Consider the following 14726-nt stretch of genomic DNA (forward strand, 5'->3'; position numbering starts at 1 on the left):
GGAGCAGGAACAGGAGTGCATTCCTCCACCTCTGAATGGTCCTCTGTGTCATACAGGGGTCGATTTCAGGGGCCTTTTAGTTAGTGGAAGCGATGTCACCCTTTGGGATTCAAAGGCAACAGTCATGATGGAGGTTAATGGAGTGGAAAAATCAGTAAGATCTTCAGGTATGCCCACTGTCTCAAACAAGAAAAATGCTGTTTGCCTGTGCCAACACTAAGGAATGGAAATAAAGTAACTTATGGCACATTAATCTCTGTTGGTTGAAAGCCCAACAAATACTGCAGTGTCTCTAGAACGTGAGGAACTTTTACATTTCTGTTATATATGAGAAATCAGGTATTTGCCCTCAGTGTCCCTTAATGACAACATTTTCACAATCCTTTGACCCTGCACATCTTGCCATAAATTATGGTTTGCAGCGCAAATGTCTTCACCTACAATTGCTTCACTTGGCCCATAACCCAGTCTCAGAAGTGCTCATTTGAATCTGAAAACCACACCAACATCTGGCAAAACATATTTGGGAATGGCAATTTTTTTTTTTTGCTTAATGTGTCCTTTGGTGCTTACTCTTGCATTCCTTCTTCTGGGCCATATATTAAAGGAGCAAGGAGAGATCAGATTAGCTGACAGATAGCAGTGTATTTTAAAATCAAGGAATTCCTCTGTTTTCATCTGTTTGAAAGTAGAAATTTGAGGCCCAGTGATTTAAACTCTGAGTTGCTGAGTACTCAGCAAACCTGCTTTTGAATACCAAAGGCAAAAACATTATCATAGCAGCCAAACTACAAACAATATGAGGGACAATAAAGTTTCTCTGACCTCTCAGATCCAAAAGAGGTATGGAGAAAAACATTAGCTAAGCCTGTGTAGATATTGTGGTAAAACATCACTTAATTAGAATTTAACCAGCAGAAGAGGCTGGGGGATTCCAGTGAGTCCTCTGGGCTAACATTTAACATTCACAAGAGATCAACGTGACAGGAAGCATTTGTTTCCTTGAGTTTTTTTTTTGTTTTGCAGGTATGCCATTGGTATTTCCTACAAGTCAGCACCAAAGCATGAGTGGATCGGGAAGAATTCTGCCTCCTGGGTGCTTTGCCGCTGCAATAACACATGGGTGGTGCGGCACAACAGCAAAGAAATCCCCATCGAGCCTGCGCCTCACCTCCGACGGGTCGGGATTTTGCTGGACTATGACAATGGTTCCCTTGCTTTTTACGATGCTTTGAACTCCCTACACCTTTACACTTTTGACATTACATTTGGGCAGCCGGTGTGCCCCACGTTCACTGTGTGGAATAAGTGTTTGACCATTATAACTGGCTTGCCTATCCCTGACCACCTAGACTCCTCCGAGCAGCTCGCATGACTGCTAAAAGCCAAAAGGTAGGACGACACATCTGCCCAGGGTGGCCAGGCAGCTGCCTTCCAGGGCTTGCCCAGAGCTGGGGAACTGCATGGCATCCCAGCTGTCGCTGCCAAATCCAGCTGGAACTGAAAGGAGGAGAATATCTCTTTTCTGTGTACTTTGTAAAAAAGGACAAGACATGGCTTTAATAGTATCTTAGAACTTTCTTTGCAGTTGGTTTTGGTTGGTTGGTTTTGTATTTAGTCTCTTACAGGAAGATTTATAAATTATTTATAAAAAAAAAAGAAAAAAAAAAAAAAGAGAGAAGGGAAAGCCTGGTTTGGACATCTGGAAAATGACTTCTTTGTTTTGCACATTGACGGTCCTATTAATTAAAGTTTCATCAGCCCTTTACATCATTTTATTTTGCAGTGGATAAAAGCAGGAAATTGGAAGGATGAAAACTGCGCAGTGGACAAGTCAGTATACTGCAGGTTTTACTCGTGCCAATGTTAACATTCTCATTACCAGTCTTACTGACTGTGAGCTCTCCTAATTTCTACTTTGCACATGGGAGTGTGCAGACCAAAAAGAACAAAAATAAACAAGTGAGGAAGTGAAGCTAGCCAACACAGCAGAAAAAGAAAGTTTAATTTACTTCTGTTCACAGGGCTGTGCTCTCCCTGTTCATAAAAAACATGTGGAATATCTCCTAGAAATGTGAGTGGATAAATCATCTGGTGATTTATTTTATTGATGGCAACGTTCCCATCTACCAGTGCTTCGCTTTCATCTTTGGGAAACAGTGTAGAATCACTGAGGATGTGAAAGACTGATATCATCTCTGAGAATCAGCAACACTGGAGGAGAGCAGCCAATCCAAGGTCTGACTGTAGACTAATTTGATAAAGCACGGCATCATTTAAGGGTTGATTGTAATAGAAGATGTCACGGTTCTGATGGTAGACATGTGAATGCTTATTGCTGATTTTACAAGGTTCAACATAGCAAGCCCAGCCAACAGCTAGGAAGTGAGACATGTGCCACTTTACCATTTCTTTTAAATTAAGTACAAATGTTTCATTGTCATACACTATGCAGTCTCTATAACAAAGCAAGGAAATCTGTTTTACATGTGCTGTATGGAGAAACACTGCAGCTGGTTTGCTCATAGTTACCATTGTTCTGGGTTGTTTGGGAAAGCACAGTCCTCTTTGTGAACGAGGAGTAAACAGCAAGTTTTTAGCAGCAGCAGGAATCTGCATGGGTAGGCTCCATGTTCATCCTGGTATGGGTGGATGAACTTCAGGGAAGGCAACAGAGGTTGTACCTACTTTGTCTCAAAGGTGAATCAGGTGCATTTTTTTTTCTCTTTCCCTCCTACAGAACAGAATCCCTTTGTAATTACTACAATGTTTACGTATAAATGATCATTTTTGGAAATGCTTGAGGCATATGACAACACTAAAAAAATGGTTTTCCTACAGTGTTTTGTTGTTACTATGCAAGTGGTGAAAATCTGCCTGTGTAGAAAAAGGGTGAATTGAATATGAGCTTTAGGAAAAGATTTGCTCAGTAATTTATAACCATGCTTCTGGTGTCTTTTGAAAAGGATGCCTTAATGCACTTTTTTCCACTAATGGGTCCATAATAAACTGGTCCCAAGCTCAGTTTCAGATTTTTAAAATACTGATTCTCCAGGTACAAAGCTGTACTACAGTTTGCCTTATGATGATGTAGAAAACTTATGAGCAAAATAAGGAATACATACATGCTTATTTGATTTTTCCCCTTTTCTAACAGAAAATAAATGCTTATCTATGTTCCTTTGATTTCCCTTTACATGCCCTTCTAACTGCTGAATTAAATGGAGAAAAGTCTGGCAGTATGTTAGAGGAACCATAGCTTTCAGCTGGGGCAGCATCCCATGGTTCACAGGCTGGAGTCACTGATCTTTCCAGAGTTGACATAAGTAAGGGAAAATAGTGTGTACATATAATGAACTGCGGTGTTTATCATAGTGTCTTTAATAATCAAGAAACCTATACTCTCAAAAATGAAAAAGTAAATAAATCCTCAAACATTACATTTTATAATTGAGCACAATGTTATCAACACAAGCTGATGTCATTGCCCAGATGATCTGGCCTGGGATATTTGGGAGGTAGCTGAGATGGCATGAAAGTTATTATAATGAGTTAACAGGAGATGAATGATACAAAGCAGTGATAAAAAGATGCAGGAGGAAAGGAGTTTTAATCTAGGATTATTGCCAAGTTTCTGCCTAAAAGGAAAGGGTGTATCACCTAAGTACATGCAGCAAAGCTGTGTGTCTTCTTTTTTGCCAGAAATATTAAATTTAGAAGCTGATTTCAGTAGTGGACAAACTGAAAATGCTGTTCAGTGTTTGGCCATACAATGTTGGCAGAGATTGAGCTGGATGGAATAATACCGTGAATTTGGAAAGATCCCAAATGATCTCACATATTTTCATTGTAAAGATAGACCGTGAGTCTAAAGACAGGTTATGGTTTTGGCCAATAGAAAAAGAACGGTCTGTTATCTAGAGGCCGTGCTGTATCATTTTTATTTTAACACAGAATACTTCATTTGGAACTAAGCCACATTTCTCCAGTGGACTATTAATTCAGTCAGTACTCTTTGTGCATATGTTTGTGTATATATGTACACATATGTATGAGTACACACACACCAGTATATGCACAAATATAGTGTGTAATTTGTGTATTTGCATACATACATACATACACACACGAACTGACAGTAACTGGTCAGGTGTTCCTTTTTTGCTTGTTTCTTGGACAATTTTATGTTCTGTATGACTATGAGGAAACAAGTTTGCTATGAATGGTATTCTTCTGGACATTTTTTAACAAACAAAATCTGTTTATTTTACAATACTTGATTCAATGCCTGATAAATCAATAAAAACATCCATGTGAAAACGTAGCTTCTCTGGTCTGTGGCATTTTACATGGTCCATAGCAATCAATTGAAATCTGAGGGCATGGTAATAATCCTTGTGTAAAAATAAAACGTGGTACTTTAACGTAGTGTGAAGTATTAGATGAGGGGATTCCCTGGTTTTTGAAAGTTTTGTGACTAGGAATGAGGTAGCATTGTATAATGCTGTGTTTAACAAAGGCAGGTTTTTGAGGAATAGTCTGCCGAGATGCAAGCAATGAATGTAGTAGATAAAGTCTCTGTTGGTATGATGATTATTTCAAAGCTGTATTTGAAACCCAAGTTGGTATTCAGCAGAGTTAGAGCAAACTATAGCACAGTCTCTTTAGAAGACAGTAGCATCGTCTTGGAATGGTCAAACCTTGAGGTAATGGAAGGATGGGGGACTTTTTTCCCTTTGAGGCCGGATAAGATTTTCCATGTGTCAGGCTCCCATGTTTTAATGCACATCTAATAGGGAAAAAATAATTCAGGAATGGGCTGTACATCATAAATCATTTAGCAGACTGTCTCCAGCCCACTGTAGTTTCCCATTGTTGTCTTTCAGGGAGCAGCAAAGTTGCTATGTCTTCTTTGTCTGTTTGGGTATCCCATTTCTCAATTGCTCAGTGAAGAGACCCTCATTGAGCAGTGTGTCCCAAAGGTAGGAAGCATAATAATCCCTAAGGTGTGGGTACACTGAAAAGTTGGAAATTTGCAAGTACAGGTGAAAACACATGCACATTTTTCATTATATTAGCAATAGTAGGTCACTAAACAGCAGTGTGCATCATCTGTTTTAATCTTGCACCTTAATTGCGAAGAGTATATTCTTTCCATGTTAGAAAACGCAGCAGGACACCATTGACAGCAAAATTGAAGTGTCAGCTCTTTAAGCAGTTCATTTTGAGATGACCAGCTTTTACAGCGCTATGAGGAACTATTGGCCGTGGGAGATTTCATTAAACCATTATTTGACATCAAACACATTATAAGTATTTTTTTCATTATTCTTGTCTAGTAGTTCCCAGAGTCTGCTTTTAGTTACAGCAGCACAAATTTCAGATAAGCCCAAGCACCAAAACGAAGTGAGTATTGCTAGTGTCTCTCATCCGTACCACCAAAACTGAGGCTATTCATTTTAATTGGAAACACTGCCTTCATTTCTGGTTTAGGAGTGAAGAAGTGTTGGACGCACACAGCAAGTACACGCTGGGCCACCTCAGTAACTTGGCCAGGGCACGCCTGGACCGAAGGCCATTGGAGGGGCTGCTTTGGGAATCCAGTCATAGACAAAAAATGTGCACAGGTTGCATATGTAGTGATGTGCTGGCAACTTTCTTGTAACACCATTTCTAATGTCTTTTCACATACTGGTCTTTCTACTAGTGGAAGTGTATATTAAGATACAGGAATGTAAAATGCAATATTGTCCTGTGGTTTTGGGTCGGTTGCCCATTTAGAAAATAGCAAAGTGTTCTGAACTTCAGCCTTAACTTTTGTCTTTTTCACATGGAGGGAAGCCCTGGTCACTCCCAAATGCTGATGGTAGGTGTTTTAGATTATGCTGAGCTATTTCTTTTTATTGTGCTTTCTGAAGTGAAAGAAGCTCTTTTTACGTTTTAACCTTTGATTTAGCACTTGGTTGTCATATAAAAAAATCCAGAGACCAAAAATCAATGTTTCTAAGAATGTTTCAATGTGGATAAGACTCTTGGTTTAGACTGTGAGGCTTAAGGCATCTGCATACATAAGTCTCTGTGCCAGGATAGACTGATTCATGTGGAAGGTGAACAGTAAAGGTACAAGTGTTTTCTTCTGAGGTAGGCTTTTGCATTAACTCCACTCTTGAAGTAGACTATTCCTTTTCTTTAATTTTATAAAATTGGTTTTCTATTTCAAGTGCAGACCATGTTAGTAAGATTGTAAGTAATATAATTTCTCACCATGCTACTTATTTTAGCAAGCCTTACCGGGTCACGTGCCTCTGGCAGTTTGCTGAACACATCAGCTGCAACCATAACCTTTGCAACATCACCTCTAACGTATGGACTAATGTTTAAGCCATTGATCAAGTATATAATTTTCCCAGGTGGGATCCATCTTGCTTTGAGTAAGGAACTCTAGCACAAATGGTGATACCAGTTCAGTGTGAGAGGTTCATATATTTCACAAAGATGGTATAGGAAAGATATAGGCTTGAATACTATCAACGCTGAGGCAGTTCTGGTTTAGAAGCATGGCAATGTATTAGGAAGGCATGAAGTCTTCTGCTACAATGTGATCAACAGTGTCATTATTGCCGCTGCCTGAGAGAGGGACAGAGGTAGCAAAAAATTCTGCATCAGCGCGGAGGGAGGTCATTCAGAGTGACAGGACAGCTGGAAACCTGCCAACACTACCTGCCCTGGCACCATGCTGCAGGTCTGAAAAGCAAGTCTGCACCTCTTCTTCCTTTTGTTACAGCTCAGCCGCAATCCACATTCCCAAATGACAGGGAAAAAAAATTGCAATTATATGTTTGAAATCCTAACCTGAATAAAAGCAGCAAGGCAGGGATGACAGCCCCAGGCCTTGATTCTCCTTTACTCACCCAGATTTTTACATCTGTTGACTTCAAAGGAGATAGTCCTGATTTACATAGAGGTAGATACAAGCCCATGAATCTTCAGTTTCCAAAGGGTCAAACCGAAGTGAAGCAGGAGCCCCTGTGCAAACATCTCAGCATTCCTATTAAATCATGTCTTTGGAGAAAGCACATTTGCTGCTAGCAAAACTGCAGTTTCTCATGAGCTGTTTCCCAAGGCCAGCACAGGTGTGTTTTAAAATGTATGGTTCTTTTAAAATGTATGGTTCAATAACATTCTTCTTGGGTGAATTGTTCAAGCAATGCTTTGCTGTTTCCTCCAAGCAGGGTGGGAACAATTCTCTTAGCGGGTGCTGTGTTACTTTTATAAAATCATGAGAATGGCAAATACATAAGTTATGATACAATGCTGCAACATAAGACTATTGTTCTTGGACTTCCACTTAAAAATGGATAATAACTAGAGGTTTAGAAGTCTACTTCCTCTAACCGTCCTAATTTATATAATTGCTTGAATGTATGGAGATATTTGCTCTCAAGAAATATCATCTTGTTTCTTTTTAATTCATGCAGATAGATAGTGATTAGGAGTATTCCTGAAAATCCATGAATTCATAGAATAGCTTATAATCGAGCCTTTGAAAGACAGCAAATGGAGGCTTTGTGTTTTGCATAACATTACTCGTTGTACAGGGATGAAAAACTGTAACTGTTTACATCACTGAAACATTAAAAAAATGACAGCAACTGCCACACAAGAGGATGGGAAAGTTTTTATTAGCAGGTTTTTATTTCTTCCTCATTTTTATTTTAGATGGAAAACAAACTATTCCATTTGAAAATATTTTTCTGTTATCCTTCCATTTCTTCACTTTGCATTTCTGTTTTCAGTCTCATTTTCAGATTTTAAATATTTGTGTAAAAAGAAGTATCTGTTTCAGAAAGTTAGATTTATTTTTTATTTCTTTGAAAATTACATTTTTCAGGAGGCTCACAGAAAATGAAATGAGAAGTCAAAACACTAAAGCAATATGGCAGCTTGAAAGTCAAGAGTATTTTTGAAGTAGAAGTTAAATAAGGAATGTAGACAGGCCTGTGTCTGTTCTACAGTTACTGAATTATTTGGTTTCATTATTCTGGGCTTAATAGTGTTGCTCTCTAAAATCAAAACAATGTTATAAGATCTGATTAAGGAGCAGAAGCAGAGGAATAATAATTTATTTTAGGTTAAACCTGGAACAAGTTCCCTTCAATAGCAATATATATATGTTTATCTCCAACCTCATTAATGTCATGAATGTCAGCTGTTTGTTTGTTTTTTTTTAAATAAATTAAATATTGTATGTCCTCTCTAGTAGTAGTTCCCAGCCTACAAATCTGTGTCTTTCTTGGGAAGTATGAGTCTAATTCCTTTTGGAATTGGGAACAGGCTCTCCCTGTGGCAGGTGTGAAGGTAGTGCTAGCACAGCAAGACCATCTCCCACTTGCAGGGGGCAATTTGATCTTTATTTTTGTCATCTTGTCTGTGTGAGTAGTAGTGATGACCAAACTGAGGATAAAATAGGTTCACCAGATTTGTGGGTGTGGGAAGAGAGGAAAGGCCTGTCTGGTGAATCACGGCTAGCAGTTACAACCAGTGGTAGACCCAACCCAGATTTAGAAATTAGCAAATGGAGATTTGTTCCTTGATACAATCAGTAACATATCTTTTTAATTTCTCCAAGTGACTGTGATCTCTTTCTCTCAATTTGTCCATCAGTTTTCATCCATGTGATCATTGAACATCTGTTGAAATTGGAGTTGAAAATGTTTGAGGTGGTTTTTTTAACTGTTAGGATTTTGCCAGACTACTTTGAAAACAAACATTTCTGATATAGTGTCAGTGGTTTATGGTAGTGGGTTGAGGTGAGGAATAATGTAGAACCTAAAGAATACATACAGGTGCAGACTGAGTTCAGAACAGCATAATACTGCTCATAAGAATAGTTTCCATCAATCCTAATTGAAATTATTCACATAGGTGAAGAGAGAGAAACACAACTGAATTCAGCCTTGGCATGTGCATGAATAACAGTCAGTGCAAAGTAGCACAGGGGCTGAAACAATTGAAAACAACAGACCTTTTTACTTTTCTGTAAAATTAATAGATGATATTGTTTCTCTTCTAACAGTTGGGTCACAGCATTCCTACCTTGCATATATGTAGACAGACAGGAGTTATTATTAAGAAAGTGCCCCAAGTTAAACTGTAAATTCTTACTAATGCAAGACCAGTTGAGGAAATTAGGATAAATCTTCAAAGATATACACTAAAAGAACAACAGATAAAAAAGTTACTTATTCACAATCAATAATTCAAACAGCTGCATCCAAACTGACCTTTCTTAGACTCCTTACTCTGCCTTCCTGCATCCCTCTGTGGAGAGGATGAAACAGGAATGCTTTGCCTTTCTGTTCTTATGAAGTCAGTGCTCCATATTAGTGTTACTTGGAAATCTCTCAGGATGAATAAATTTAGCAGGAACAAGTAGAGTTCTCACCAGTCTTAGAGCCTGAATAAGCCCTTAGCCAGGGGCTAAGGCTGAATTCAAGGCTGAATTACCACCAAGGTATGAATGCTTTCACGTATTTTTGACAATGCAAGAAGAAACGTAGCAATAAAAAAAAAAAGTGACCAATTTTATGCAGACATGGGAATAGACGTCATTCTGTCCAGCTAAAAAATATAAAATAGCAGCTACAAAACTGTTATTTAATAGAGGACCAGGAAAATATTTTTATGGATTTGGTATAAAGCATCTGCACTTGTTCTGGTTCTCATGCACACAGAGGTGCTGTAGGGTTAGGTCCTGACAACCTTTTATCTGTCTGTGCAAATAATACTGAGGGGTGGGATGGTGTGTGTGGGTACAGCTTTCCCTAGAAGTGCTCCCACGGGCCCAACTTTTCCTGCTTGTCCAAAAATAGGAGAGAGAAGCCAGTTTCCAAAGGTGTCTAGCACTAATCCTGCCCTGACCTTTCTGATGGCAGGAACAGTGAGGCCACAGGCTGGCCCTTGGCTCCACATCTTGTGTAGAAACAGGAATATGCTATGGAGCTCAAGCAGGCTCCTCTGGCTGAGGAACCTGAGCCTGCAGAAAGAGAGGTTGAACCAGCCCCACTAGCAAGGTTCAGGCATTTCCCCAGCTTCTGCTATAGTGAGGAGATGCAAGGGAAATCTTCCTCAGGACAGGGTGTGAAGATGGCACATCTTCTAAAGGCATACCTAAAAGGCTCAAAGAGAAAATTTTGTGGCGTTCATCCTCAAAGGAAGGGCTGCATAAGGCTGGGGTATGTTTTTCTGTGTTTCCATGAAGGCATGAAAAGCTGCCTCCTTACGCCTCAGGTTTGGTAGTGCTTGTGGGCAGGCAGGCCTCACAGTTGATTTTGAACACTGGAAAATCATTGTACCATGTTTTACACCCCACTGACCTAAAAGTTTGACAAATGGGAAGAAAAAATCGTCAAATTCCACTGCATGAAGGCTTATACCGCTAGTCTTTATTGTCAAAATTAAGACAGTGCAAAAAGAGGCAACCAAACCCATGTGTGAAAAATCATTTGTTACAACTGATACATCTGACATATTTTTAATCAGATATTATAATAGTAACAGAAACAAAGTGGAAAATTGATCATGACTGGAACTCTGATGATGAAAAGTAGAAATTGAAGATAGAAATAAAATAACTAGGGAAAGCACCTAAGAAAGTACAACTAGAAAGGGTTGCTAGTACAGTGCAATAAGTCTGGTAGAAGCTCATCTGGAAGATGGCAAAATGCTGGTCCTCCATAGTGAAGAAAGGTGATATTCAGTGTCCCAAGATCAGAGAAAGGATCATCAGAAGGAAGAGCCCAGGTTGGAAGGGGGGATGTATATGCGGTTTATTTAGTCTAGCAATTATGCCTGAATGGAGATAAGGTTGTTGAGTCTGTAAACATATGATTAGGGGTAGCACCAGGAATAGAGAATAACAGTTTGAAAAGTCAATATTGGTACCAGAATAAAAGCAGTGGACCTGTTTATGGACAGGTAGGTCTATAGACATCAAAAGGGTCACTTCATAGGACAGCAAGAGGAAAAAGGAATCCTGCTGTGTCTGAGGTGAAGCTTTGTGTGTGAGATTAATCACACTTCAATCTAAATGTCCAAATATTAGTTGACTAGGCCTAAGCATATTTTCTAGGCATCTTCTATAACAAATGGGAAGCAAATAGCATCTCCAAACATTCATCCCAGATATTCTAGCAACCTAGCTCAGAACGGGCAGAATCTCTCTGTAGGAGTGATCTTTCATATTGGTCACATGAGGAGTCATAGACAGCTAGTGTGTACTTGATACCTGCCTTTTAGATAGGTAAAGGCAGATAAAGTGACTATGACTACATATGTAGTAACTGGGATACCGACATTTTTGTAGTGGCAATTATAGAGTAAATCCATTTTTTATATACATCATACAGAAACTTACAGACAGCTTCTGACTTAAAATCCTTGCTGTGCTGAGGTAAGCAGGCAATTTTTCATTGGACTCAGTGAAGCCCAGATTTTGCCTCTTAAATATGAACAAGGTGAAATATTCAAGTCAGAGTCATATTAAATGCAGACATCTCCTACAACCAAAGACTGTTCTATCCACTGAGCCCTTGTTTTTTCAAAGCAAGTTATTCAGTAAAAATGGCCATCCAGGCAAAGTCAACAAATGAAAATGCATCTATCTGACCATCAAACAAACCTCCTTGGAGATGATACGTGTTTGCATGCGTTCTATTGCCTTGATCATGTGCAGAAGTATTTTAGACTCCAAACTGGGTTGCTTATCCAATGCTGCAAAATGCTATGTATTAATAGTAAGCATTGTTCTAGCATTATTCTTAAAGTTTGTTTTAATAGATGTCACAACCAGGTCTCTTCTGGCATTGCCTGAATTCAAGATGTAACTACAAGATTGTACGAAAGCTAGAATAGCAGTTGACATGGCCGCATCATTCATTCCTCACAATAGTAAGCATATATCGGTGTGATAGACTGAGTACAAGCATTAAACTCACAGTGCCTGTGCCAAATGGGTGTACTTTATGGAGTCAAGAGCTCCTCAGCAATAATTCCTTTGGAATGGAAAAGTAGCCAGCACTTATAAGTTAAAAGGAATGCATAAGAGATAGCTGAGAAGTGCTGTCTCTTTTACATTGAAGTTGGGTGCTGAGGTCAAAAGAACTTATTTTACTATGTAATTTCTTTGCATCTTCTGCAAAGGGAATAGGGCTGGTTCTCTGAAGGGTAACTGAGAGTCCTTTTGATATTCATGGCAGATTGTTTTGATGGCTACCATCCAGAAAATCTTAATGGAGAAAGAAAAACACTCTGCAGGTGGATGTAAATACTCCTTTTTCCAGGGTTTTATCTTAGACTCACCTCTTTGCACTGTATAGGTTACTTTCAGATGTTCCTTTTTAAATATTTCTAAACAGCATGAGTATTTATCTAATGATGCTGTGGTGAGGTATGATTCATCCTTCAGGTTAGCAGAGTGCACAGCTGAAAAAAATCTTCACGTGCAAAGTATTGTTAACTGTTTGCTCTTCATAAAAGGGAAGGAAATGACTCAGGCAGGAGAGATGGTATGGTGAAGATTGTTAATGCTCTTCAGGCTGATAGAACAATATTTCCTCAAATAAAAGTAAGAGTTTCTGCAGGAAGCATTTTCTGATGGGAAAAGGATTAACACTCCAGGAAGGATACCTAAGGAAAACCAACAGAAAATCACCCAAACTAGGCAAATATTTTGGAAAAGGGTTGGCAAAGAGAGATTTAATGGGGTTCAAGTCACAGTGAAAAGTGGAATATGGACATGACTGAGATAGTACGGTGTGCTTTGGAGAGACCAGTCTGAGAATTTCTATTTGCAAAGAGTATGGGATTAGTTCAGTAGCAGTGAAACCACACCGGCCCATCCTGCTTAGGAGTCTCACAGTTGGAAGCAGCAGCAGAAAATAAAGGAACTGAATCACAAGTCAAAAAAGGTGAAACTGAGATAATTTTCTCTTCCTTTTCTACTCATTGAAAAGAAAGAGGAATTTGAAATATCCAACAGCAGGAAACAACACAGCATGAAATACTTTTGTGAAATTACTGTCTTTCTCCATACCTTTGTGATTTGTAACATTAATCATTAAGCTGCAACTTGCTTCATTACTTTTATTAATTTTCACTATTTGAATGAATTGTTCCTTCGTATTTTCTGCCTAAAACTCAGTTAGCCTACAATCCTGATTCACATGCAAGCAGGACCTTACATCCTTAGGTATTTCCCATTCCATAATAGTGTGGAATTAACTCTATCTCCTTACAAACTCTGGGCCCTTCCAGCAGCACGGTGGGAGTGTAGAGATGCTTTTTTCCAGCTCTAATTGGCTCTACCAAGGTTTTTGCTAAATGATGTAACTGTGTCCCTATGAGGACTCTAGGTTTGGGAGCTTGGTGTGTTGGTGTGGCAGAAGTAGGGCTGATTTACCTTTTACACAGAAGCAGGCACTGATTAAGTGGTTAAAAGCAACAATGGATGGTTTCGTGCCAAAGTGCTGGAATGGAATGTGTCTGGAAGGTGGTGAGAATGTTTGATGCTGGATGACGAGGAAGTTTTGCCAAGGCATTGTTGAGGTCTCACTATTAAGGATGTTAATGAAATGTAACTACAGTCACTGTAATGCAAAAGGATTTGACAAAATCTTTGTAAGGTTCTTGTGCTCTGAATGGTGCTAAAATATGGAATTTATGTAAATGTCAATGAACTGATGTTTAGTTATTGGAATAAGATACTGCAGGTCTATTGTGGGATATATAAATGAATGTGTAATCTAGGTGATTTGGGTTATTAAAAGATGGTTCTTTGGCCATCTGTCAGTGATTTTCTTTTACCAGGCTAAGGAAATTGTGGATATGAAAGGAAATAACAATTTATTAGCAAGTTTTGTATTGTATGAATGTGTCTTGATTTTTTGTAATAAAGAATGTTAACTCTACCTCTTAATTTCTGCTAAAGTAAACCTGTGACTTTCAGTAATGATTTTAATTTAGGCAGGATTGAGTTTAACGAAAGTAAGAGTGGCAGTTAAACATTCTCTAATGTCATTCAAGGTAATGGTCAACAGACTAGTAATTTGTTCATGGATCACTGCCTCGCTAAAGAATTCCTGTTGCAGGGAAATCACAGGGCATATGCAGCTGGCAGCAGCTTTCCAGAAATTTATCCCATTGATGGCTTTGAGGAAAACAGTGAAAGCTGTAGTGAGGAAAAACATCGAGTCAAAACATGGTTGGATTTGCCTGACTATTTTTCATAAAGGATAGCAGTTTTCATGGCAAGGGGAAGGGCTCCCAGCCTCACAACCCTCACAGCAGATCCAGGTGGCTTCCTGAGAGAAAGCCACTCTTCCCTGTTCACACAAGCTTTCTCCTCCACATCATTTCATAGGAGCTTGAACAGTTCTGGAGAAAAATTATTTTGTGGTGTAGAACTATTGAAGTCAAGGGTAGTAATAACAAAGCTAACTTTGGAGAGGTGCACAGGTAAGGGAGAGAACAAAGAAGCATTCTACTGGGATTAATGAGCTGTAGGCAAGATGAGTAAAACAAAGTTCAGAGGATTTTTTTCTCTCTCTCTGAATCAACATAGTTTTGGGATTATCTCTGAGTCACAAATTCCAGCCAGAAGTATGAGAAAGGTTTAATTTCACTTTTGGCTGAAAGACAGCTTTCCGTTCCTGCAGACTTGCCTCAGA

General features: G+C 39.0%; 1 protein-coding gene across 2 annotated transcripts in view; it reads left to right on the forward strand.

Moving 5' to 3' along the window:
- MID1 (midline 1) overlaps positions 1-13839 on the forward strand; it is a 166554-nt gene extending 152715 nt beyond the window's left edge. For both annotated transcript variants that reach the window (XM_056329371.1, XM_056329370.1), the window contains exon 10: positions 1027-13839. In XM_056329371.1, coding sequence (XP_056185346.1) covers positions 1027-1375 — 349 coding nt within the window. In that variant the 3' untranslated portion in view covers positions 1376-13839. The remainder of the gene's footprint in view (positions 1-1026) is intronic.
- Positions 13840-14726: the final 887 nt, after the last annotated feature.

The sequence above is a fragment of the Falco biarmicus genome, chromosome 2, assembly GCF_023638135.1.
Source record: "Falco biarmicus isolate bFalBia1 chromosome 2, bFalBia1.pri, whole genome shotgun sequence".
NCBI classification, from domain to species: domain Eukaryota; kingdom Metazoa; phylum Chordata; class Aves; order Falconiformes; family Falconidae; genus Falco; species Falco biarmicus.